At 41.8% G+C, this 25,766-nt stretch overlaps 1 protein-coding gene and 1 long non-coding RNA gene across 3 annotated transcripts in view; both read right to left on the minus strand.

Moving 5' to 3' along the window:
* Positions 1-16,352, minus strand: part of LOC138287348 (zinc finger protein 84-like) — a 42,341-nt gene extending 25,989 nt beyond the window's left edge. Inside the window, exon 1 of one of the 2 annotated variants that reach the window (XM_069227709.1) lies at positions 14,454-16,352. In XM_069227709.1, coding sequence (XP_069083810.1) covers positions 14,454-16,039 — 1,586 coding nt within the window. In that variant the 5' untranslated portion in view covers positions 16,040-16,352. The remainder of the gene's footprint in view (positions 1-14,453) is intronic. The other variant, XM_069227710.1, reaches the window with a different exon arrangement.
* Positions 16,353-16,638: 286 nt separating this feature from the next.
* Positions 16,639-21,133, minus strand: LOC138287352 (uncharacterized). Its single transcript, XR_011202206.1, has 3 exons — positions 21,063-21,133; positions 19,528-19,609; positions 16,639-17,173 (listed from the first exon to the last, which is right to left on the minus strand). It is a non-coding gene; the product is annotated as an uncharacterized lncRNA (long non-coding RNA).
* Between the last annotated feature and the right edge of the window lie 4,633 nt (positions 21,134-25,766).

Below are 25,766 nucleotides of genomic sequence, written 5' to 3' on the forward strand. Positions count from 1 at the left end.
CTCAAAACAGGAGACCAGATGAACTAGCCCTTGGGGTCACGCCTGGAGTCCTGGGTGTAGGTGGTGATGCAGGGCTCTGCAACAGGGCTCGTCTCTGAAGGTCTCAAGCAGGATCCAAGCAGCAAAGTAGTCTTTCCAGTTACAGCAGCAGTCTAGCAGAGTGCACAGCAGGTCACAGTAGCAGGCAGTCCTCTGAAAGTCCTTCCACAGGTCCAGTAGTGAACTGAGGAGCAGGTCTGAGAGCCCGCTTTTAAATACCCTGGGTTGCTCTTAGAAGCTGGGTGAAGTTTCCAGAAAGGTTCTCTGAAGTTTCAAGAATTTCTAACATCCCCTGCCATGGCTGCTAGTTGGCTGCACTGACAATACAGGGTCATTTAGCCTATTGTGTGTTGTCAGAGTCCTACCTATTCAGTTGCAAGTGGGGCTGCGTTTACTTCCGCCCCCCATCAAGTCAGTTAATGGCCCATTCAGGCTCTGTTAATCCCCATATAGTGTGATTGTTTGGGGTGAATTCACAAAGTCCCAACTGTCAGTCACACCCAGTCATGTAACCTAAGGCAGGTTACAGAAACAGAGGGCGAAGGGCAGGAAAATGCCAACTTTTTAAAAGTGGCATTTTCAAACTTGTGATGATAAACCCTCTCTAATGGTAAATTCGGATCTATCATTACAGGTTCATAGGTACCAAACATGACATATTTACTACCTCTGGTTTAGGAATTACAACTTATTAATTTTAATAAGGAATCAACAATGTTACCTTATAGGAGGGGTAGGTCTCTCAGTAGTGAGGAAATTAATTTGGTGGTTTTCACTGCTAGGACGTGTAAAACTAACAAGTACATGCCCTGCCTTTTAATTGCATAGCACCCTGCCTAATGGGCTACTTAGGGCATACCTTAGGGATGGCTTATGGGTAATAAAAGGCGAGTTTAAGGCTTGGCAAGCAGTTTTAAATGCCAAGTCAACATGGCAATGGTCCATTGCCTTTAGGCTGCAATGGCAGACTTGGGATATGTTTTAAAGTGCTACTCAAGTGGGTGGCACAGTAAGTGATGGAGGCCCACTGGTAGCATTTAATTTACAGGCCCTAAGTATATGGTACACCACTCTACAAGGGACGTACGTGTAAAGTAAGTATGCCAATCAGATCATGTTTAGGGGAGTGAGCACATACACTTTAGCACTTGTTGGCAGTGGTAAAGTGCACAGAGTCTTTAGGTCAACAGAGCAAAAATCCACACAAGATGAAGGCAACCAGGCAAAAACGTTGGGGGAAGACCACCCTAAGGCTGTCAGGTCTAACAATAATTAATCCTAAATCAAAATTACTGTCAACATTCAGGATTTATGGTAAACCAATTGCATGAGTTGAAATGTAAGACTACCTAGACATGATCATTTACATCAGAAAGCTCATCTGGCAAAGTTGAAAACAACCTTGATGAAAAGCTGGCACAAATCTACATTTTGCTAACTCAAATGGCAAAAGACTAATAAAACCAGCATTGACTGCATTTAAGAAAAAAACATGGGTGGCCTGCCCTTACGGTGCTAACCTTTGGGGTTTTATGAAAGTTCAAGTTTTTCAAAAACTGTAAAATATATTCTTGCAACATACACAAAACCTGGGTACCGCAATGATAGCATTAAGAGCTGAGCTGGGGTTGACCGCACTGTAGTAGCTCACTGAATGTTGTCCAGTAAGCTACTGGGTGCATGTGGTCAAATCCAGCTCTTGCATCATATAGAACAGTCCTGCAGGAACTGTGATGATAATTTACCCTGGTTTACCCATTTGAAGAACATTCTAACATCCATTGGTTGTGAAGAGCAATGGGATAACCTGGAACTAATAGAGAAAGCAACCCCAGAACTGGTTAAAAATAAATATTGGGTGCGCATGATTTTACATAACAAGAAGAGACAGAAGCCTAGTTGTTCCTGGCTACAGAATGCCATCATGTTGTTTACATAGTAAGGAGAAATAGTATTGGCTGTTCCTGATTATAAAGGGCACCATATCTCAGCTAAGTTACAAAGAGAGGGTTGACATGAGGCTGCTGTTCATTGGTAGAGAGTTTACCCCAGGAAGGAGTGGTAAGTGCCTGGTGCTCTATTATAAGTATGGGATATGTGAGCTTTGTGGTACTGGGTTAAACATTACACAAATGAATTTACATAGTGAGGGGACACACGGGAGTGATGGTGTCTGGTCACAGATGGCACACAGGTTTACATAGGGACAAGGGATATGAGCCTTGTGCACATTCCATATGTTAGAGATGTGAACCTGGTTACTGAAGGCACATATATTCATATAGAGAGGAGCCACTTTAGTCTAGTGCTCATTTACATACCCAGACGGGAGTCTGGTGGTGCTTGTTTAGTGATGGTGCATATTTGTTTACATAGGAAGGAGTCACATTAGTATTGTGCTCATTTACATATGCAGGATATGTGACCCTAGTGGTGACTGGTTACATACGACACACAAGCTTATTCAAATAGATGGAAAACATATGAAATTAGTGATGCTGGTTGCAGACAGCTCACAAGCTCATTATTTAGCCTGCCTTGAGAAGACCCATTCTATACCAGCATTAGAACAAAACACATACACACAAATCGAGAACAAAGAGATTTTGACATGGTTTAGGAACACTAAAGACATATCGTATGTCAAACCTTATGTGTTCAACCGAAGGGGATCAAAGAGCAATATAAAGTGATAACCGGAGAAAAATGTAACCTGGAGAATTGCTACAATGAATGTAAATGTAAAAAACTAATAAAGAACTAAATAACCACTGCTGCACGACATGGAAGGCTATTACTGCTCAATATAGTCCTTGGTTGTGAGGGTAACCGTGCTAACATTATCATTTGCACTGGAATAGATGGAAGTCCTGGGTGTCTGGTCATAGAAGCTTATTTACATACAAAGAAGGGTGACGGCCTGTTCACAAAGCATAGCACACCCTGTTTATGTAAAATGCTTGTACGTAGCACAGGGTAAATTGATTCAGGTAACAGTGCAAGTGCTGTATGACATGAGACAGCAGTCTTAGTTGTGGAGACCTGAATGCCTGAAGTGTTCCATCTTTAGCTCTTTCAAAGCCTGAGCGAAAGGGTAGAAGTCTCAAATTCTGGGAGCATAGCTACCAACATCCCCCCCAATGGTTTTTACTTTTTGCATCTACAATTGTAGCAGATTCCACAGTAATCCTTTCAAAAAGGCGGTCTGCTTCCTGAGATCAGCCTGCTTTGCTTTACCATTCTTTGTGTACGTATGCATGACTTTGGTCAGCAATGGTAAATGTGTCTTCCACTAAAGTGTCCTTAGCTCGCTTTTGATAACTTGGCTTGCACAGTAAGACCTAAGGCATGCTTGAAGGTAAAGCAAAACAGTGGAAGTCACAAATTTTAATACACTGTAGTAAAAAGAGACAAAAAAAACTTTGAGAGGATTGAAACCAAGTTTAGATTAACAAGAATATTTATTAATTGCACAGGAGCAAAATCAAAAGCAGGTCTCTGATTTCAGAATTAATAATGAGCACAAACAACTGTCCAGAAGGAAATAAAGGATACTGTTAGTCACATATTCAACATCATAATAAATCTGTATACAAAACAGTAGCTGATCCTGATAGCCATGTTCGAGGGGGTACTATTAAGTCTCGTCTCTGGTGATGATGGACACTGGAAAGTGATACAATGTTTTGGGCTGAACCAGTTACAGAAGGTGGTGAGCTGCACAGAAGTGGCTTGAAGTGCAAAATGTCAACAACTAGAGTTGGGTCATTAAGTTGAACCTGAATCTATGGCCATCAGAATGTGCCAAATGTCAGGCAGTTAAAACAGCTGCAAAGTCTTCTGAGCTTCCACATTATGGAGATGGTTCAAGGTTGATGATCCGACCCAAAGCAAAGAACATGGTGTGAGAATATGCAGCGTACTGGAGCCCATGTTGACTGGTTTGGACTCTGGGTGCTTACATTGCAGCTGTACAGTGAGGGTAAAAGCTGTGTTCATCGTATAAAAAGTACACAAAGGATAAGAGTACCTCAGAAGCAGTTAACAGCAAAGTAATTTTGGCGCCTATGCAATAGTAAACACAACAAAATCAAGCAAAAGAAGGAGAAGTGAAAATATATAAGTAAATACTAATAACAGTATTAAAGTCAAGGAATAATTTGATGATCCTAGCATTGTAGCATCAAATAGTTGTGACAAGAGTACCTCATGAGACCCAAAGATGCAGCAAGTACAGAAATAATACTTTAAATTCTATGTTGTCTCACCACAGTAAAACAAATGCCTTGGACAAGTGTTCCGGTGTTTGAGCAGGATCTTCCGATTTGCTCCAATTGCAGCCCAACTACTCGGACCCACTTCAGATTTACCATTCCTGTATAGTTGGACACCCTGGAGGCAAGTTGCGACATTAATTTACACCCATAAGTATCTCCTGAGGAATGGTCCATTGCTCTTGGTCAGGCCCGGCGGGTGTCGCAGAACCCCAGATTTCGCTACACCCAATTAAATTTCATACATCAGACGTACCTCTTGCCAACCCGCTTAGAGCGCATGTTCCCTGCGTCTAATCCGTTGTGCCCCCGTTGTGGCTCCCTGATGGCCCACATTTATCATATGGTATGGGAGTGCGGACCCCTAGGGGAGGCCTGGCGTGAGGTGGTGGCAGATATATCCGATATTACAGAATATACGTTTTTGCCAGAACCAAGATCTTGTTTATTGGGTGTTAGAACCAGAAACAAAAAACATATATACATCCACAGATTTGCAGATTTAGCACTAATAATGTACAAAAGATTGATTGCCATGAACTGGAAGGCCCCCAGGGCGCCAGAGATTAAGACGTGGCGGGCTGTGACACTGCGTTGGGCACGGACGTAGATTCGAGTGTTACGCACATTACGAGATAAGGGTCAGACTTGCACGGGGTAGGACGCTTGGAAAGCATTTGTCACTAGACTAGAGGTTAAGAATGACGAGCGCCCGCCGTAAATTTGATAGTGTGGAATACTCATGCGGTAGAGGGGACATGATTACTACGATATTTGCCTCCACTTTCTGTAGTTTTCTCTTTTCTCTCTGAACAGCGTACTAGAGTGGTGGGCATGAAGAGGGGGTGGCTTACAGCCTCTAGTGAGCATTGAGACAAGTAACACATAACTATTCCGGAACATACATAACGGAAGGTTGATGTTTAGGTGGATAAACTCTCAGACTGAGCAGCAGTGTTGCGCAAGAGGTATTTGTCACCATATATCACCACAGGGATGCACAATCACAACAAAGGGAGTGACAGATAATAAGATCAAACTCGCACAAGATATGAAAACATATGCTTGGGTTGCATGATATATGTTAGTGTACTACAGTTCATTAATATATGGACATTGGAGAAGGGGCAATTGACCCCACCCCAAAGGAAAAGATTGTAAATGTACCTGCAGTCATTTGTGTAGTGGATTATTGTAGGATGGAAATCCTAACACTCAGATCCAGATTTCTTTTTTTTTTTTCATTTCATTTGGTTTGGTATTATGTTATTAGGATATTATGTAACGGTTGTTATCCTGCTGTTTTGATGCTTGTGTTTATTGTTGAATATTTGTGGCGAAAGCAATAAAACAGATATTTAAAAAAAAAGAAAAAAGAAAAAAAAAAAAAAAAACAACTTACACCCGTGAGTAATCTACTCATGCAAGATTACTCATACACTTCTGAGTAGCTTTGCTAGTTTTGGCTACTCACTATTTACGAGTTTAAAGCTATTCAAAAGTGTAGATTAGAAGGACTCCACTCCCTCAAACGAGGTGGAGCCAAATTTACAAGTGTAAGTTACTACCACCAAAAAGGAGGAGGAGTAAGTCCAGCTACACACATGGGCAACCACTAACAATGCAACATCCTTTCAAAGAGTAGAATGGAGACAGGGGTTTAAGAGGAAATAATCTTATAATAATTGATTTCACATTTTTAAACATACATATAAATTCATTAGAATATTAAAGCACAATATCTATTTTTAAAATAAATATTTTATGATAAAATATGTTAAACTATAAGTTAAACATACATGTGACTAATTTGTTCTTAAAAATCTTAATTTCAAATAATTCTATATATAACTAAGTTTGAGAACACATACACAGAAAGTAAATATGAGCATTTTACTTTAGGTGTTTTTTAACAAATCCTTAAAAATCATTTTTATTTAATATAATCAAATTAATGTAGATTTTCCTAGTAATTTATGAAGGAAAGTCTTAATTTATTAAAGACACGGAGGCGAGTATTATGCTTAAGTCTTTTCTTTATTTTTAATAGCAGCCGCAGTCAAGAACAGAACTACTGATCTCATAAGGCCAACAACAACGGCCAATGAGGATCAAAAGGTAGCTCTAATAAAATGCACCAATCACAAACAACCTGTTGTAATAATACCTATCTTGACTAGGAACAGCCCTCTTTTCTTGTGCGAGCTTAACCCGTAGAAAACAATGGAACAATTAAACTACAAACAAATAGCTAGGCCTAGAGCTAAAAATTCTTGGAAAGAGTAAATCAGTCTTTGAGCGAACTCCGGAAGGGTGTGTTGAGAGGACGGAGAGAAAGTCGTAGATGCGAAACTGGACAAGAACGAAGCCGGTGAAGAGACGAAGGCAGGAGCCTTATGTCGTTGACTGTTGTCCCGAGCTGGAAGGGAGGGAGACATAATAGTAGAATTCATTTTGTAGCGGCGGGATAATACTTGCCTCCGTGTCTTTAATAAAATTAAGAATTTCCTTCATAAATTACTGGGAAAATCTACATTTTATGGGAAGACCGGAGGCTCCTATTATGCTATTTTAAAGCGTATTAATCACATTGAAAGAGGCATGTTCAATCGGTTTACATTAGAAAACTTTAAAAACATTGTCATTGGACCAGTCAGCCGACCTGAGAATATCCTCTAAGCGGGAACCGGCCCAAAAAGCTTTGGACGCCATGGCTCCCCTTGCCAAAAGGGCCCCAAAGGCGGAGATATCAATACCAGCCAAAGACATAATCCAGCGGACCCAACGAGCTAAAGTTGGTGAGGACACGGGTTTGAAAGGCTTCCTGAAGGAAAGCAGGAGCTGGGTAGAAGAGGAATTCCTCAGACCAGCTGTCTGTTGTTCATAAGCTTGTAAACATTGACCTACACAAAGTTTAGGCTGATCTGGAAAAAAGGGTTAAAAAAACTGAAGAAAGGTTAGTTTTTGTACGTCTGACCACATTAAACAAAACCCCAGAAGGAGTGAACTGACGAGCTGTAATGTCCAAAGCTTTAACATCAGATAAACGCTTGAAAGACACTAGACATAAAAGCATAGTTAATTTGGCTGAAAGCTGCTTCAACAATAAAGAAGCATTATCCGGCCATGACACAAACAATCGTAATACAGTATTAACTTCCCATAAAGAACTATATTTTGGCTTTGGAGGATTGGAAAATTTTACTCCCTTTAAAAGGCTAAATACCAAGGGATGTACTCCAACCGGTCTTTCCTGTAAAAACACATGTGACGAAGAAATAGCTGACCTATACAAATTAATAGTACGGAAAGATTTACCTTTGGAAGCTTCTGCTGCCAAAAAATCTATAACCATTGTTACATCTGCTGTAAAGGGATTAACCAGTTTTCCCACACACCAGCAATGCCAGAGATCCAAAGCTGATCTATATGCTTTCTTTGTTCCTGGAGCTCTAGCCATGTCCAGGAAATTTGAAGCTTCTGTTGAAATAGAAGTGCCAGGCTGGGATTCCCTGAAATTTTCCAAGCTGAGAGAATGAGAGCATTCTGGAGAATTAGGTTGTGAGATAGGCCTTGAGGATTGGTTAGAAGGTCTGGGATTGGGGGAAGTAAGAAAGGAGGTTCTATTGAAAGTTCTAGGAGGGATGGAAACCACACCTGAGCGTGCCAGAAAGGAACTATGAGAACTATGGAAGCCTGTTAGCGTCTGACATGTGCTATAACCCTGGAAATCAAAATCAAGGGAGGGAAAGCGTAATTGAGGGAAGTAGACCAATCTTGAGAAAAAGCATTGAATGCTAGGGCTAGCGGGTCTGGATGCCAACTGAAGAACTTTGGTAGTTGTGCGCTGAGTCGTGAAGCGAATAGATCTACCTCGAAAGGACCCCATTTGTGAAAGATGCTGTTGAAGATCTGCACATTGAGCATCCAGTCGCTGGAATCTTGAAAATGTCAAGAGTACCAATCTGCTACCACACTGAGGTGGCCCGGAAGGTACTCCGCTTGCACTGAGATTCTGTTTAGAAGACAAAACTCCCAGAACCCTTTTGCTAATTCCGCTAAAGGCTTGGACCTTGTACCCCCTAAGCGGTTGATGTAGCGAACCGCGGAAATGTTGTCCATCCTGAGTAGAACGGAGCAGGAAACCCTGTCGCTTGCAAGGCTTCTGATTGCAAAGGAGCCGGCAAGCATCTCTAAACAATTTATGTGCAGTTTTGACTCCTCTCGTGACCATAATCCTCCAGTCGAGACTGTACCACAACGGGCCCCCCAGCCCTGAAGGCTTGCATCTGATTCCAATACTAGATCTGGGGCTGATGCAAAGATGGTCCTGCCGTTCCAGGCATCTAAATGGTCTATCCACCATTGGAGTTCCGCTCGAGAGTCCTGATCTAGTTCTATAGAATCTGAATAGGCCAACCCTCTTTGGAGGTGGCATATTTTCAACCTTTGCAAAGCTCGATAATGTAAAGGACCTGGGAAAATAGCTTGGATTGAGGAAGAGAGAAGACCTATGACCCTTGCAAGGGATCGGAGAGTGAGTTGAGAGTTGCGAAGAATAAGCTGAATTTCTGACTTGATAGATTTTATCTTTGAGGAGGGAAGAAGGGAAGCCGAAATGGAATCTACGAGAAAACTTAGAAATTTGATCTTTTGGGTCGGATCTAAGGAAGATTTCTCGTAATTTATGATAAAACCCAGGTCTGTAAGTAGTGTGCAGGAAAGACGCACTTGGACCAGAAGGGAGGAGCGATTTTGATTCATCATGACAATATCGTCCAGGTAGATAACCAACCTGACGCCCGAGCCCTGAGAAAAGCTGCCACCGGTCTCATCAGCTTTGTGAAACACCATGGGGCGGAAAAGAGACCGAACGGCAGAGAGGTGAATCAGAAAGTTTGGCCGGCCCATTGGAATTGAAGGAATTTTTGAGAGACGGGATGTATGGACACGGTTAGATAAGCATCCTTTAGGTCTAACCTTACCATCCAATCCCCTTGTAGAAGGGTATCCCTGAGATGAATGATAGTTTCCATCTTGAAGTGTCTGTAAAGAACGAACTGGTTGAATTGCCGAAGGTTGATAACTGGTCTCATCTTTTTGTTCTTTTTCTGTACCAGGAAAACTGAAATGAGAAACCCCGAAGGATCTAAAGGACAAGGGATTATCGCCTGTTTCTGAAGTAATGCTTGAATTTCTAGGGAAGTTAAGTCTGTCATTTGTAAAGAAAATTGAGGTGGAGGAGGAAAAACAGTTTGCAAAGGCTCTGCAAATAGCTCTATAACATATCCCTGAACGGTATTTAACACCAATGGATCTGATGTTAGTTCTTTTCATTTTGACAGGCAAGTTGAAATACGACCCCCCCAGAGCCTGAGAAACAATTGGTTGACTTACCGGTTTGAGATGAGAACTTGGAACTTCGTTTCCCTCTGTTCCTGAACCCCTGTGCCTTTGGGGATAGAATTGTGGCCTGTAGTCTTGAGCTGTTGAGTTGCCGTAGTAACCCCGGGAACCTTGGTTAGCATAGGTACGGCCGGCAAAGCGGTTCCTGCCTCTGCCAGCCCTAGCAAAAACATGCGTCGAAAACATCTTCTTCAAAGATTGTTCGGCTTTATCAAGGGATGAAAAAGTCGCCACATATTTACTCAACTCCTTGATAAAGGAGTCACAAAAAAGCATGCCTTCCGCTTTGACCCCGGGGTCCGAACCGACCAAGTTGACCAGCTTAGGATCAAGTTTGAGGAGAAGACCCTTCCTGCGTTCGTGTGTGATGGAAGAATTGGCGTTTCCCAGCAAGCAAATGGCCCGTTGGGCCTACAAGGAGAGTCCTGCTGGGTCGACCAAGGCCTGTTCCAATCGAGCTGATTCTGCCAGGTCGAAAATCCGAGTTAGGGGACTTACCACGTCTAACAGTTTGTCTTGACAAGAAGACTATGCTTTTTCCACCCCCTTGCGTGGGTCCTTGCCATATTTAGTAAAAAAGGTTATTAGAGAAGTATCAATGGATGGGGTGGCAGTAATTTTTGAGGAAAGGGCGGGACAGGGACATTCGGATCTGAGTTTAGCCCGCACCTGTTTATCAAGGGTAGTACACAGTCTGGCCGTAACATATTCTATCACATTGTCCGTAGGGAGCCATTCAGTTGAGTTAGGGTGCTGGATGCTGGAAGGATCGAACATTGGCACCCCTTCGGCATTTAAAATCGTGCAAGAGCCCAAAAAATCTTGTGACCCACATTTGGCTTTTTTGGGAGGAGGAGGGGAGAAGACATCTCCCACGTCCCTGTCAGAAATATCCGAATCCGAATCAGGGTCTTGCACTTCTTCATCGGTGTCTAAACTTTTTGAGATATGAATTGAAGAAATATGCTTAGCCTTAACCATGCACTTTTTAGGTGTTTTGTTCAATAAACCCTCCTTTAAAGGAGGCCTTTGAGGAGCCACGTCCTCTGCCACATGTGAACTCTTGTCACTTGTCTTTAGCTTCGGTTTGGTATTTTTTTGAAGGATTTAGATGCTTTCTGCCTTCTCCCGCAGATTGGGCCAGCATGGTTTGTGACACCAGAGACACCACTGAATTTTCCAAATTGTTTTATAACTTTTGCCATGAAACAGCCATGGCCTGCTCAACTGAAGACTGAATGAAGTCATTCAGATTGTCTTTGAGGACGTCTTCCTCCTCCTCCTGAGACAGCACTGGAACATTGGAGCTGTCCATGGTAATAGGGAAAACAAGTAAAAAATAACTGCCAAAAAAGGATTAGTATTTTTTTTTATCCCAGGAAGGAAAAATTGCCAAATTGAAACTAAAAAATCGAAACTGAAACCGAAACTCCAAGAAATAGGAGTCCGACATTGTTAAACACTGAATAAAGGCTTGAGAAGTATGTTCCAGGGTGCCTGACAGCAGGAGCTGTAGGCAACACGAGTTTGTTGAAAAGGGAAATCCCTGGGGGCCAACCGGGGAATAATAAAGCCGTCAAAGTGACAGGAGAAAGAAATTCCTCCAAGCATTAAAACTACACACTCCAACGCTTGAGCTCACTGAAGCATAAAGGGAAAGGATTAACTCAGCAGAAGCAGGGATAATCCAATTACAAGCTTGAGCTCACTGAAGGTGAAGGGAAAAGATTAACTCAGCAGACGCCGAGATAATCCAATCACAAGCTTTTGACAAAATGAAACGGTGAAGCCAGGGAGACGAAATATGCTAAAAATATCTTTCTCTTCAACGGGCGCTGAAATAACAGCGCGCACTAAAGGGGAACGGTTAATTAAACAGACGCGCTCACGCTGAACATTCTGAAAGTGCGGCTACAAGCCAGCTGAGAAGGAAACCAACGTACGTTAAGCACCAAACACCAAAATATTAATATTTGCAGTAAAAACACAGGGAATCATCACTAGAAACTCAAATAAATAGTAGACATAGGAAATGGATGTACTTATCTTGACTGCTGGCAGCAAGAAAAGAGGGCTGTTCCCAGTCAAGATAGATATTATTCCGACAGGTTGTCTGTGATTGGTGCATTAACTACCTTTTGATCCTAATTGGCCGTTGTTGTTGGCCTTATGGGATCAGTAGTTCTGTTCTTGACTGCGGCTGCTATTAAAAATAAAGAAAAGACTTAAGCATAATAGGAGCCTCCGGTCTTGCCATAAAATTAAATATCTATTAGAACTAAGTTACTTGTGCTGTAGCATTTTTCATTTTGTTTGCATGTAAAACAATTCATAAAATTAAATGTACATTAAATATTTAACAAAGAAATATATGTTTTTAATTTAATTACCGTTTTGCATTTTCCCTATACATCGCCTGGTGGAAGAGATCTTTCTATGGTAAAGTACAGGGAGACGTGCAAACATATATTAAATGTGAAAAATATTACTACAAATTATTACATGTAAAAGCCTCAATAACATATTTTAAATTTAAATTTTAATTATTTTAAGTATATTAAATTTAAATTATTTTTCTTAAGTTTAAATTGAACTAAATGTTCACCTATAGCATTGATTTCCAACATTTTGACTTCTGAGGACCTCCACTTACTGGAACCCAGGGACCCCAGTAAATCATTATTGGAATACGGGGACCCCCACTCAGTCAAGAAACAAGCATTCTTCAAACATATACACAAACAACACAATTTATTTAATTTTCAGACACATATAAATAAAAAACAAAAATTAAAAGGAAGGTTGGAGCTCTTCTACGTTGAGTTGAAGCCACACATTGTCCATACTATATTCTGTTTGATGTACCTGCAATACACCCACAAATCAATCTGAGAACAATAATTTCATTTTTAGCCTCCAATTTAAAATTCCTTGACATTTACTGTATGTTTTAAAATGTTCAATTGTACATTTAGCCAATTTATTTATATACAGTTTATTAATCTGTTAGTATTATTTATTTTTCTAAGCAGTTGCAGACTCCCTGAGGAGGCTTCGAAGACCCCCAGGGGTCTCCGAACCACAGGCTGGGAACTACTGACCTTTAGTAACATTTGTAAGTTTTAATTATTAAAATGTTACAATAGTATTTAAAGTTAAAAAAAACTACTTTAAACAAATATTCTATTTTTAGATTGTTTTTTTTTAAAAATAACATCTAATTCGTTTTTTAACCTGATTAAATAATTTAATTTAGCATTATTTTCTATTGGATGTTATTTAAAGTCACTGCATCCATTATTATCTCCGGGAGGGTGCTGTAGTATTAGTGGTTGGTCATATGTGGGGATGGAGGTACTCCAGCTTTGAGCTGAAGTACATTTACAATTCTTTTTGTGTTTTTTTTGGCTGTAGTGAGGTTACTTTAGAAGTTCAGTTTGTGAGTAGCAGTGGGCTTAAACATTTGTGAGTGCATGTCCCTTCTGAAATCCCTCCTTCCTCCTCCCTTAGCTGCTCCCCTTTAGGCAAACGTATTCCCCATTTTCCAGTCACTCCCTTCTGTCCCTCCCACATTTACTACTAAAACATGTACATAAGTGTGAAAAGGCTACGCAGTTGGGGCAGAGATCTACGCACAGAAGGCGACAGGCGAGGCAGAACATCCGTAAGTATGTTTGTGAATGGCATTTTGTAGTGCGTTAGTCATCTTATTATAGTACTATAACTGTACAACAGAGCCCATCTTTTGAATAGGCCCACTTAAATGTGAGACTCTCTTGGATGTATCTGATGTGATTCTAAAGCTTGTGAAACTTATGGGAAGCAGGCTCCATTTGTCGCAAAATGGAAAAGGGAAGAGGCCATTAAAGGGGATCTCTGTAATACTAGGCCAAGTCGCCCTGGAACAGTAGTGATTAGGACTATCTAGGGTAAGGCAAGAATGGTTGGCCTCGTCTTCAATGGTGCAAAGACTAGAGAATGATGTGGTGGGATGTTGCCGAGATTAACTACCAGTCTCTCCATCAACTTTAGTTTTTCTCAATAATCAGCCTTAAGTGGCACAGACATGAACAGACGCTGGTCCCACAGAGCCCTACAACAAAGTGACTTGTGCTGTAGCTCCCTGGAGAGGCTCATTAAGGCTGGAAACAGTTCGAGGTTACTTGCCTTCCAGGTCACAGGGTCTTGGCATCAGGATCAACTCAACCTCGTGCACTGGTGCCCTGGTTTATTAACACTCAGGAAGCAAAGCAAACTGAATGGAATGAGGCCACAAATAGTTACTAAGGAATGAGATAATTCAAGTGTTTCCACCCCTCGCTGTGTGTTTGTGGGACAATCAATAGATTGATGTCTTTTCTTTTTGGCTGCTTCATATGAAGGTTTTGCAATGCTGACACCCCCTTCCCATGGTTGATAGTGAGCACCTTTTATTTTCCTACGTTGTCTCTCTCATGTAGATAGGTTGCATTTACAAATGAAGATGTTCTCAGAGCCAGAGCACTGATCCTTTTCTTTCTCATAGTGGGTTCTTTCATGTTGAATCAAACTGAATCTCCCACAGACGATACCCTGGCATTTAGAACATTGATAAGGTTTTTTTCAATTTGATTTCTCTCATGTTCAGCAAGACCAGATTTAAGACTGAAGCTTTTCCAGGATTCAGAGCACTGATAAGGTTTTTGTCCAGTGTGTAAACGCTCATGTCGAGTGAGACAGGTTTTCTGCCTGAACCTTTTATGGCATTCAGTGCACTGAAATGGCTTGTGCCCTGTATGGATTCTCTCATGTTGAATTAACCTTGGTTTCTCACTGAAGCTTTTTTGGCATTGAGAGCAATGAAACGGTTTTAGGCCAGTGTGAGTTCTCTCATGAAGAGTGAGACCAGATTTCTGACTGAAGCTTTTCCAGCATTCAGAGCATTGATAAGGTTTTTTCCCAGTGTGTAAACGTTCATGTTGAGCGAGACAGGTTTTCTGTCTGAACCTTTTATGGCATTCAGAGCAGTAAAACGGTTTGTGCCCAGTATGGATTCTCTCATGTTGAATTAAGCAGGCTCTGTCACTGAAGCTTTTTTGGCATTCAGAGCACTGATATGGTTTTATTCCAGTGTGAGTTCTCTCATGACGAACAAGACCAGATTTCTGACTGAAGTTTTTCTGGCATTCAGAGCACTGATAAGGTTTTTGCCCAGTGTGGGTCCTCTCATGTTTAGTGAGACTCTGTTTCAATCTGAAACTTTTCTGGCATTCAGAACACTGATAGGGTTTGTGCCCACTATGGATTCTCTCATGCTGAATTAAACTTGCTTTCTTACTGAAGCCTTTCCAGCATTCAGAGCAATGATAAGGATTGTCCCCTGTGTGCGTTCTCTCATGCTGATTGAGATAGATTTTGTCACTGAAGGTTTTCTGGCATTCCGAGCACTGATAAGGTTTTTGCTTAGTGTGGGTTCTTGCATGTTGAATAAGACTTAATTTCCGACTGAAGCTTTTCTGGCATTCACAACACTGATATGGTTTGTGCCCTGTATGGCTTTGTTCATATGTAATTAAATTGGCTCTCAGACTGAATCTTTTCTGGCATTCAGAGCACTGATAAGGTTTTTGTCCAGTGTGAGTTCTCTCATGCTGAGAGAGACCAGATTTCCAACTGAAGCTTTTCCAGCATTCAGAGCACTGATAAGGCTTTATCCCAGTGTGAGTTCTCTCATGTTTAGTCAGAGTTATTTTCTGACTGAAGCTTTTCTGGCATTCAGAACACTGATGCGGTTTCAGCCCAGTATGGATTCTCTCATGTAGAGTTAAACCAAATCTGTGGCGGAAACTTTTTTGGCATTCAGTGCACTGATACGGTTTTTGTCCAGTGTGAGTTCTCTCATGACGAGCAAGACTAGCCTTCCAACTGAAGCCTTTCCAGCATTCAGAGCACTGATAAGGTCTTTCCCCAGTGTGAGTTCTCTCATGGTGAGTGAGAGCTATTTTTCGACTAAAGCTTTTCTGGCATTCAGAGCACTGATATGGTTTTCTTCCAGTGTGGGCTATCTCATGTTGAGCGAGACCAGATTTCTGACTGAAGCTTTTCCAGCATTCAGAGCACTGATAAGGTTTTTGTCCAGTGTGAGTTCTCTCATGCTGAGAGAGAGCAGATTTCCAACTGAAGCTTTTAAAGCATTCAGAACAGTCATAATGTTTTTGTCCAGTGTGAGTTCTCTCGTGTTTAGTGAGGTGGGATTGATAACTAAAGCTGTTCTCACATTCATTGGTCTTATTCGAGATGTATGTATCGCCACATTGTTTTTTTTCCTGGATACATGCCATGTGAAGACTGAATCTGATTCAAGAGTCTGTATTACTTTATGTTACACTCAGTATTAACTTTTAAATACATTGCACATGCTCTGCCAAACATTTGTATTTACTAATGATAGCTTTTATCTGGAGATAACTGTTCCAACATTTAAAGGCAGCTTCTCTAAATTGTCCTATAAACTTTCACCAATTAGCCCCCTGTTTTTTATTAAGATGCTCCTCGTGGAATCATTTCTCCAAGTTATGCCTATGTGATTTCTTTCAAGTACATTTAGACTCATTCTGTGACCAGTTTATTGCATTTGATTTAGGAGTTTAAAAAAACACTGACAAGGTCCTTGGGGTTTAGTGCTTACATGTTAGATACATTTGTTCATACAAGTAATAATCTAGGATTAAAACACTCCACGTTAATTTTATGAATTATCAATAGCGCAACATTGGGCCCTTTTAAGCTTCCTATGCTAGTACAGGCTTTTTTTTTTGCTCTTTGGCTAAAGCCACAGTAGATACATGATCGACTTTGGCAGTTTGGGACACTGAAACAACTCGGATCAACCCAACAGACAGAACTGGTAGAGATAACTTTTATATATCAAAAATGATCGCCCAGCAATTTTGCTGTAGTGACAACAGGTAAAGAGTTTACACAATTTCTATCTTCCAAACAATGTTTTCTCTCCTCCTAAATAACAGGAGACACAGACGAAAGACTGTTCTTTTAAACTGAGGTGATAGGTCGCCCAGACAATTCGGTCATATTATGTGTACGGACGCTGTTTTGATGGGGAGGGGCTTGGGTCTCCAAGGCATTCCTCATAAACCATCAGATATAATTTACAGCGCTGATTAGTTTGCTCTCAAGCACACTACATGGATATCAAATATCACAAATATTCTTTGTTTACATACCTTGAAATGGTAATTTCGGTAATTGCTTCTGGTCATTTTACTTTAGGGACTTGACAACTGATAATGAACATATGCAATTTGAGAAATCACTTTGACATTCAGCAGTGTGGCGCAAAGAATTCATTTCTTTTTAGAGCTCTAGAATGTAGAATGTTTTACTTTCTTCAAAAATAATTATTTTCATCATGTTTGACTAACGTACATTTCTTTTTCGGTTCACGTTTCAGTGACCTGTAGAAAGAGAGTTAGAGATTGTAAATGGACACAAAGAAATAATATTTATGATTGTTTTCTTTGCTAAAAGAAAGCATTCACACATATGAGGTAGGAAAAAAGCCTGAGTTACATTCCGGACAGGGGTGAAACAGGTCTTGGACACTATGTAGATAGGGAGCTTGAAACCACTGGAACTCAATGCTCTGAGAGAAAAATTTGTTAATAATGAAGAAAGAAACACAAGTTAAACCTACATCTTTTAGAGTGCATTCAGCTATATGAGGGTACAAACTACTTTCACAGTCCTATTCTCAGCCTCTGTGTGCAGATAAGCCATCGACGGCGCCTCCCTATGATGCCCATATTGCGTTTTAATTGCTCCGAAAACAGCAAAGTCTACAGCAGGGCATTCTGCTACAGAGAACTGAAGGAAGAGGATATGGTGCAATCATTAGAGCTACTAACTTTGAAAGTGGGAAACCAGGTTACAGTGTCAGCTCAACATCTTGTGATTACGGGTAAATCACTTAATCTGCCAGTGCCTAAATACAAAAAAAGGAATGTGTCTGTGTAATGTAACTCAGCCTTTTTTATTTTGCACTCTACCACCCCATCTTAGGGCATCGTTTTGCAGGCTGTCTCTCTCACCCTGCCTGCATTTGTTGTTAGTTGCCCCGTCACCCCCACCACCTCCTCCCGTCGCTGCTTGCCCCCGCTGACCACCCAATGCTCTCCACAGATCCCATGCCCCACGTTTCCCAGTGTTAGCTTTCCTCCTGCGGAGTTGCCTCCAACTGTCCTTGGTTGTTATTTTAAAACTAGAACTCCATAAGAGTACATAGGTTCAGAGGTCCTCTTGACCCCTCCTCAGACTTCCCACCCCTTCTCCTGAGCCTCTTGTTGGTTACAGATATTGAGCAAGGACTGGTTGTCTACACAGTTGCAGAGCTTTGTTTATTTACATTAAAAGAACTCCTGCTTTCCAAAAGACTAATTTTCTGTTTGCAACATTTGGGGCCTGATTACGACCTTGGCGAATGTGATACTCTGCCACAAAGGTGATGGATATCACGTTCACCATATTACAAGATCTAAGTAACTTGTAAAATGGGGGGCGGGATATCCGTCACCTTTGTGACGGAGTCTCCCATCCGCCAAGGTCGTAATCAGGGGCTTGGTGTCTCAGAACAGAGTAAGTCGTTATTATTAAGGTATTATACATTGCAGAGAATTACACTACACTCAATTTTCCCACCCTGTTAAAAGCAAAGGTTTATAATTTAGTCAAGGTGCAGACATAATGTGTGGTTATGCACACACGTCTAGTGCATGTGTGGCATGTGACGCAAAAAGACAGTGTGCAGTCTCATAATATTCTAGGCATGCAATAGGACTGTGGAAGAGCATACCATTCCCAGATTGCAACAGCAAGCCTTTCCCTACTCTATGGTTTTTCATTCCTCCGGTTGTTTACAGTGCTAGGTTTTTAGAGCATACTTATATAAAATAAAACAAGCATACAAAGCAACACACTTGTGCCAGGTGAGGGAATGTGGAGCTGGAGGATCCTCCATCCCCAAGTCACTGCTTTTCCCATTGTTGATTGCTGCACTGCGCCTCTCCCACCCCAGCAACATCGCTCTCGCCTCAGCTGCTCTGACATTCCTTTAGCTGGACTGCACCTTCCTCCCCAGCAGCTCCACACTCCCTTGGCAGCCTCTCCTCAGCTGCATTGCTGTCCCCAGAGTACCGCACACAGACACCCTGATCTCACTCCTGGGGATATGTCTCTCACTATCTGGTTGTGTTTGTTCAGCGAGAAATGTTCTGCCACAGTCCCAGGAAATATCACCACCACCACCAGGGATTATTTATGAAGAAGTTGGCTTCTGCCCTTCCTCTGCCGCTCCATCACTCCCCCGCCAGTCAATCCTCCTTCGTCTTCCTCTACTCCTTCTCTCTCTGCCTCCTTCCCATGCTTTCCTCCTGAATCCCGTTTTGTTTTATCTTATAGCTCTCCGCTTACTTTCCTACCTTTCTCTTTTTTTCTCCATGTCCCCTTTCCCATCTTCTCTTCCAATTTTCCAATTTGTGTTTTTTTACTTTTAGCCATGTTGCACAGCATCTCACACTGCTGTGCCTCTGCAACATGTTAAAAAAAAATTGCATAGCCAATAGAGCTTGCACAGGTGAAACCTATCTGCGTTGCCAATGCTTATTTACATTATCGCAAGCTATAGAGCTTGAGAATAATCTGGAGAAGAAGTAAAATTCCAGAAGCTGAAGAGAAAAAAATTCAGAGTAAGAGAGAGACAGAAACTAGAAAAGAAAAAGGGGGAAATTAAATCGAGGGTTATAGGAAACCTTACCTGATGTTTATTTTATTTTTCGTTCCTCAAGGGTGGCAGCTTACCACCACAGTGGGCCATCGCCTGGTCCATCCCCAGATACCTTGAAGGTAAGTAAAGAGAAGCTTCAACCAAGAGCTTATTTACATCAAACATGAATCACACTACATCCCATTTTCCAGACCACTGACCTAAAGTTATAAAACAAAAGGAACTCTTGGTTGTTGCACAACCATTGTAAATAACTTTTGGTCTATGAAACAAAATAAACTTTTTTCAGGAAAACCTTTTAGTCTCCTCCTATCTACGTCCAAACCCACAACACACATCTTCCTCCAAATCCAAACCCTATGCTACAAAAACATAGAAAGAACCATGATCCCTTACCAAACAAGGTCTGAGTGAACTATAAAGCACATGCACAGGCTGTACAAGGTCTGAGTGAACATACAGTGCACCCACAGGCTCAACAAGGTCTTAGTGAATGCACAATGCACCCACAGGCTCAACAAGGTCTGAGTGAATGTAGAGTGCACCCACAGGCTCAACAAGGTCTGAGTGAACGAAGAGTGCACCCACATGCTCAACAAGGTCTGAGTAAACGTAGAGTGCACCCACAGGCTCAACAAGGTCTGATGAACGAAGAGTGCATCCACAGGCTCAACAAGGTCTGAGTGAACGTAGAGTGCATCCACAGACTCAACAAGGTCTGAGTGAACGTAGAGTGCATCCACAGACTCAACAAGGTCTGAGTGAACGTAGAGTGCACCCACAGGCTAAACAAGGTCTGAGTCAACATTCAATTCAGTGTACACACATGCTGAACAATGTCTAAGTAAACAGAAAGCATACCCACAGGTTGAACGAGGTATGAGTTAACATAAAGTGCACCCACAGGCTGAACAACCTCTGAGTAAACATACAGTGTGCCCACAGGCTGAACAAAGTCTGAGTGAACATACAGCACACCCACAGGCTGAACAAGGTTTGATTGTTCTCTGTTTGTGTTTTCTGTTTCCCGATGATACTGTCGCTTAATGCTCCTGGATGACCTTTAATTATTTGTTTTGGTCACATGAGATTAGTTACCAACAGGATTTTCATTGTTAACAATGGCCGCCAGCACACAGACACAAACATAGTGGTGTACAGGAGCACAATAAGTTGCAGACATTTTTGGAGTAATTATCCCACCCGTGGGAGTTGTTTCGAATGATGAAAATATCAAAAAGCTGTCGACAGTAGTAGACAAATTGGCAACCAGCACATCTTGACCTTTATTAGTTAATACAGTTTGTTGCAATTAGATCAATGGTTTTGCTAAACTGTTAAGCATTAGACATGTTACTTGTAGAAAAAGGTGGGGTCTCCGTGGCTGCACATATATCCCTGACCAGAGTAAGACATTTTTAGAGTACACGAAGAACATTTCTGCACTGAAACCTAAATTCATTAGAAAGCACCAGTGGTTTAGGAAGCACTGGGGAGAGGAGTTTCTGCTACAGGCAACTGGTTTAGCACAGCAGAAGTAGGAACCCTCAAAGCAATACTAGTACCTGTATTCGTATTCAGAGCTTCTTTCCTGACCTTCATAGGCTTTTCCAAGCTTGTCAAAGATTATCTTGAAAAGAGAACGAGTAGAATAATGAATAAACTGATAAATAAGGAATTAGAATGAAATTATCACATGAGAATATAAATGAATGAAAGAATGTGAGAGTTAAAAGAGAAAAGACCCAACTGAAGACAAGAGTGCCCTCTGACAACTTCACTGTGAAAGGAAATTGTGATGGATAAGATAACCATCGAGCGGGGTGGAACAGCGCTTTCATAGACATCAAGAAATAATACATCTAATAGCTAATAATAATAACGTGCAGAATGAACATGCATAGCTTTAACTAAAATGTATGCTTTAATGCATTTTCTGTAGAAAATGATAATAGTTAGACATACTAGGCCCAAATAATCGAAGCAGCATTTTTTTTTTTTTTACCAGCCGACTTGGGTAAGGATGTAAGGATGTGAAACATTTATTTTCTGACCTTCTTATTGACATATTTCCTAACTCTGCAAGATGTTTCTACTCATATAAAGACTTTTGTATTATTAAATGAATAAAAGTAATATTAGTCAGGTAATGTGGAAGTTCCTATACAATGATACAGTGTAGCACTGTGTTAGTAAATAGCAAGATGCTTTGCTCGATTAACTTCATGCTTGATAAGAATTGTTTCATTCAATATGAGTGAAGAATATTGTATTCCTGGTGAGAAGACGAGGAGCCAATCCTGTTCCCATAAAGACACTATGAGCTGGGTTCAACTGGAGAAAGACGCAACATGTTGCACAATCTTAGAATAGGATGTTTTAATGTGTGTTACTAGAGTAGGTTAACACACATTACACATTATCCATTACCCATTTTGCCATATTCCAGTCTCTTCGAGTAAAGATTCTACTGAGTATTCTTGAACCTCTCTTTATGGGAAGTTCTGTGCTGATTTATTATAGATTTATTGAGATTTTGAAAGCTTTATGCTTATAATTGCTTCATCTCTCAAAGGAACTCTTTAAGGGTTCTAACTGACACATTTTCATTCCCCATTCCTAGAATAGGGATTTGTTCCTTTATGGAACTCGCTTAATGTGTTTTGTTTATTTATTATTAATGACTATTAAACTTCTGTATTGATTTAAATTACTACAAGAATTAATAAAACCCTTAATCTTTACTACACTTGCATTATTGACTGAAGGTAGATTAGAAATGTATTGAATGATTTAGTTATGATGTACAGCTCCTTGTTAGTCTCAACAAATATTCAAGGTCCACTGACCCAAAAAAGTGGGGATTTTGTTCTGATTAGCTGGAAATCCATACCTTCATAACCCGATATTTAACCGTGATCCCTGCTTTAGCATCTGCTTGCTGTCTGAAGGGAACTAGGCCCTGGGGAGGACCTGGATGTGAGTCAGGGGCCTAGTGAGGACCAGCATGTGAGCCAAGACAAGGTGAGCACCGGGATGTGAGACCTGGGCTTGATAAGTTCTAGGATACTGACCCTGGTCTCACTCCCTTTGAGAGACTAGACTAAACGGCTAGTTCATCCTCATTTGAAGGACCAGGCAAGGGCCAGTAGAAAGATACATTAACACCAGAGACTGGGGCGCTGGACTTGCACCCCCATCTTTTATTGCATTTCTCCATGAAACATATAAAACTGTGTGAAGTCCCCTTGAGAGGGATTCACATTATCCCAGATCTCACTGGACTCACAATCTGCAGAAAAATGCTGAGAATGAAATTCTTTGCACATTTGTCACATTAACTGTTCTACCATTGTCTACCATGATGCCCCAAGTAGGTACCAAATACTTCTGTATAGTGATCCCCCAAATATTCATCCTTGTGCTTTCATTCAACAAGTGTATTCTAGAAGTTGTAATCTTGGTTACTTCAGTGTAAACTGTGCTTTATAAATGCAAACTCAATGGCTGGAGAAGATGTGTGCCTTTGTCTTGAGCCACCTGAAGCCCTGTGGTAACTCTGGATACTTTCCAAGAACTCTGATTATCAGTTATTAACACAAAATAAAGTGCCTGGAAAGTAGTGTCTCTGGGTGGTGAGAGAAGCAGCGGAGGCAGTCCACACTGTTCACACCCAGAGGACAGGTCTCACCTTCTGCTACCACTACAGGACAGGCGTCACCTCCTCTGCACTCCCTGGGCAGGCCTCACCTCCTCTGCACCAACCTGGACAGGATAAGCCTCACCTCCCCTGCACCCCTTGGACAGGCCTCACCTCCCCTGCACCCGCTGGACAGGCCTCACCTCCTCTGCTCCCTTTGGACAGGCCTCACCTTCTCTGCACCCCCTGGACAGGCCTCACCTTCTCTGCACCCCCTGGACAGGCCTCACCTCCTCTGCACCCCCTGGACAGGCTTCACCTCCTCTGCACCCCCTGGACAGGCCTCACCTCCTATGCAACCCCCTGGACAGGCCTCACCTCCTCTATACCCCTCCCTCCCTCCGGACAGGCCTCATCTCATTCTACACCCACCAGGACAGGCCTCACCTCCTCTACACCCCCTAGACAGACCTCCCTCCTCCGCACTACCCTGGACAGGCCTCACCTCCTCTGAACCCCCTGGACATGCCTCACCTCCTCTGCACCCCCTCCCCCCCAGACGGGTCTCACCTCCTCTACACTGCTGCACCGCCAGGAAGGCCTCATCCGCCCCCCGCCATCCAGAAAGACCTCACTTACTCTGCACCCACTGGACAGACCTCACCTCCTCTTCAACCCCCTGGGCAGGTCTCACCTCCTCTGCACCAACCTGGACAGGATAGGCCTCACCTCCCATGCACCACTTGGACAGGCCTCACCTCCTCTGCTCCCTTTGGACAGGCCTCATCTCCTCTGCACGCCCTGGACAGGTCTCACCTCCTCTGCACCCCCTGGACAGGCCTCACCTCTTCTGCACCCCCTGGACAGGTCTCAACTCCTCTATACCCTGTAGTGCTTTCCTCTTATCTAGTTTCTAAGCACTAACATAACACAACAGAAATGCACTTGTGAGGTCAAAGAAGACTTTTATTGTTGTTAATTCTTCCCCAACCACAATATTTATGAATGACGAATTAGTAGCTTTCAAGTCCGCGTTAATCAAACAAAATATATCAGTTTGCAATATACACAGCAGGTTATATTTATAAGATATTGAATGCAAAGCAAAACAAATACTTCACCGTGTGGGAACTATTCACAGCTTCATCTTTCTAAGGTCTGCAAGCTGATGACCCCTGTCAGCCGCGAGAAAGAGAGATTCATCTACCCACACGGGATTGCTGGCAGCCTGCGCCAAGCTCCAGCACGAGGTCCGGCAGATTCAAATCTGACCCTCTGCAGCCTGTTACATTCGTTACAAAGGTGTGCCCCCTCCTCTCAGACCTGGGAAACTGAGCAAGCCTTTTGGAGACTGGCCAGGTCTCCAAGACTACTCCTGTTCCCAAGCTCAAGCGAAGAAAAAACAACACCCATGTACTCTCTCTTATCATGTCTAGTCTACTGTGAGAAAAACATCTTGGTTCTCTGGTGCAAAAACACAGCTTGGAAAAATACAGCTTGGATTCTCAACTGCAATGTCTAACTCCACGTTAAAGGCAATAGGCAGCTAACCTAAATATCAAATGCAATGTCATGTTAAAGGCAATAGGCAGCTAACCTAAATATCAAATGCAATGTCTAGTGTCATGTCAAAGCCAATAGGCATCTAAGCTGAATACAAAATGCAATGTATAATATCATGTCAAAGCCCATAGGCAGCTGAGCTGAATACAAAATGCAATGTATAATATCATGTCAAAGCCAATAGGCAGTTAAGCTGAATACAAAATGTAATATATGATATCATGTCAAAGCCCATAGGCAGCTGAGCTGAATATAAAATGCAATGTATAATATCATGTCAAAGCCAATAGGCAGAATATCTAATAGCATGTCAAAGTCAATAGGCAGTTAAACTGAATACATCATGTCAAAGTCAATAGGCATGCAATGTCAAAGCCAATAGGCGGCTAGACTGGATACAGCATGTCAAAGCCAATAGGCAGAATACAGAATGTAATGGCTAATGCAATGTCAAAGCCCATAGGCGGCTAAACTGAATACAGAAAGTAATGGCTAATGCCATGTCAAAGCCCATAGGCGGCTAAACTGAACAAAACATACCATGTGCTACTGGTGAACATTGAGCAACTAATATGCGCAGTGGTGAAACACAAAGTCATTGGTCAAAACAAACTTTATCAAATGGCAGTACATTCCGCCCTTTGACCAATGAATTTTTGTTTCACATATCTCTTGTTTCAAACAAAAACAAAAAAAAACATCAGATTTGAATGATCAAAACAATCCCTGTAAAGCAATAGAAGTGAATTAACACATTGATTTCATAATCTTTCACATCAGATACATCTACACAGAAAAGACTGGGCAATTTTTATACTCTGAGTGAGTCTCTAATTCAACAGTGTTAGCAATTTGATGTGGCATGAGTTCTGCTCATGTAAAGGTGCACGGTCCACCTGAAAGGTTTTCTGGAAGGTAAGCAAAAGTCAGAGTTCCATATGAGAGGAAAAAAAAAAAAAATCACAGCTTAGTTCCAGTGGAAGAATGCAATCAAACAAGTTGAACTTGAACTGAAGGCGCAGTTTGCGCAAAATGGATCCATGGTGCTGGCACTTTACTCAGCCAG

This window comes from Pleurodeles waltl, chromosome 4_1 (assembly GCF_031143425.1).
Source record: "Pleurodeles waltl isolate 20211129_DDA chromosome 4_1, aPleWal1.hap1.20221129, whole genome shotgun sequence".
NCBI classification, from domain to species: Eukaryota; Metazoa; Chordata; class Amphibia; order Caudata; family Salamandridae; genus Pleurodeles; species Pleurodeles waltl.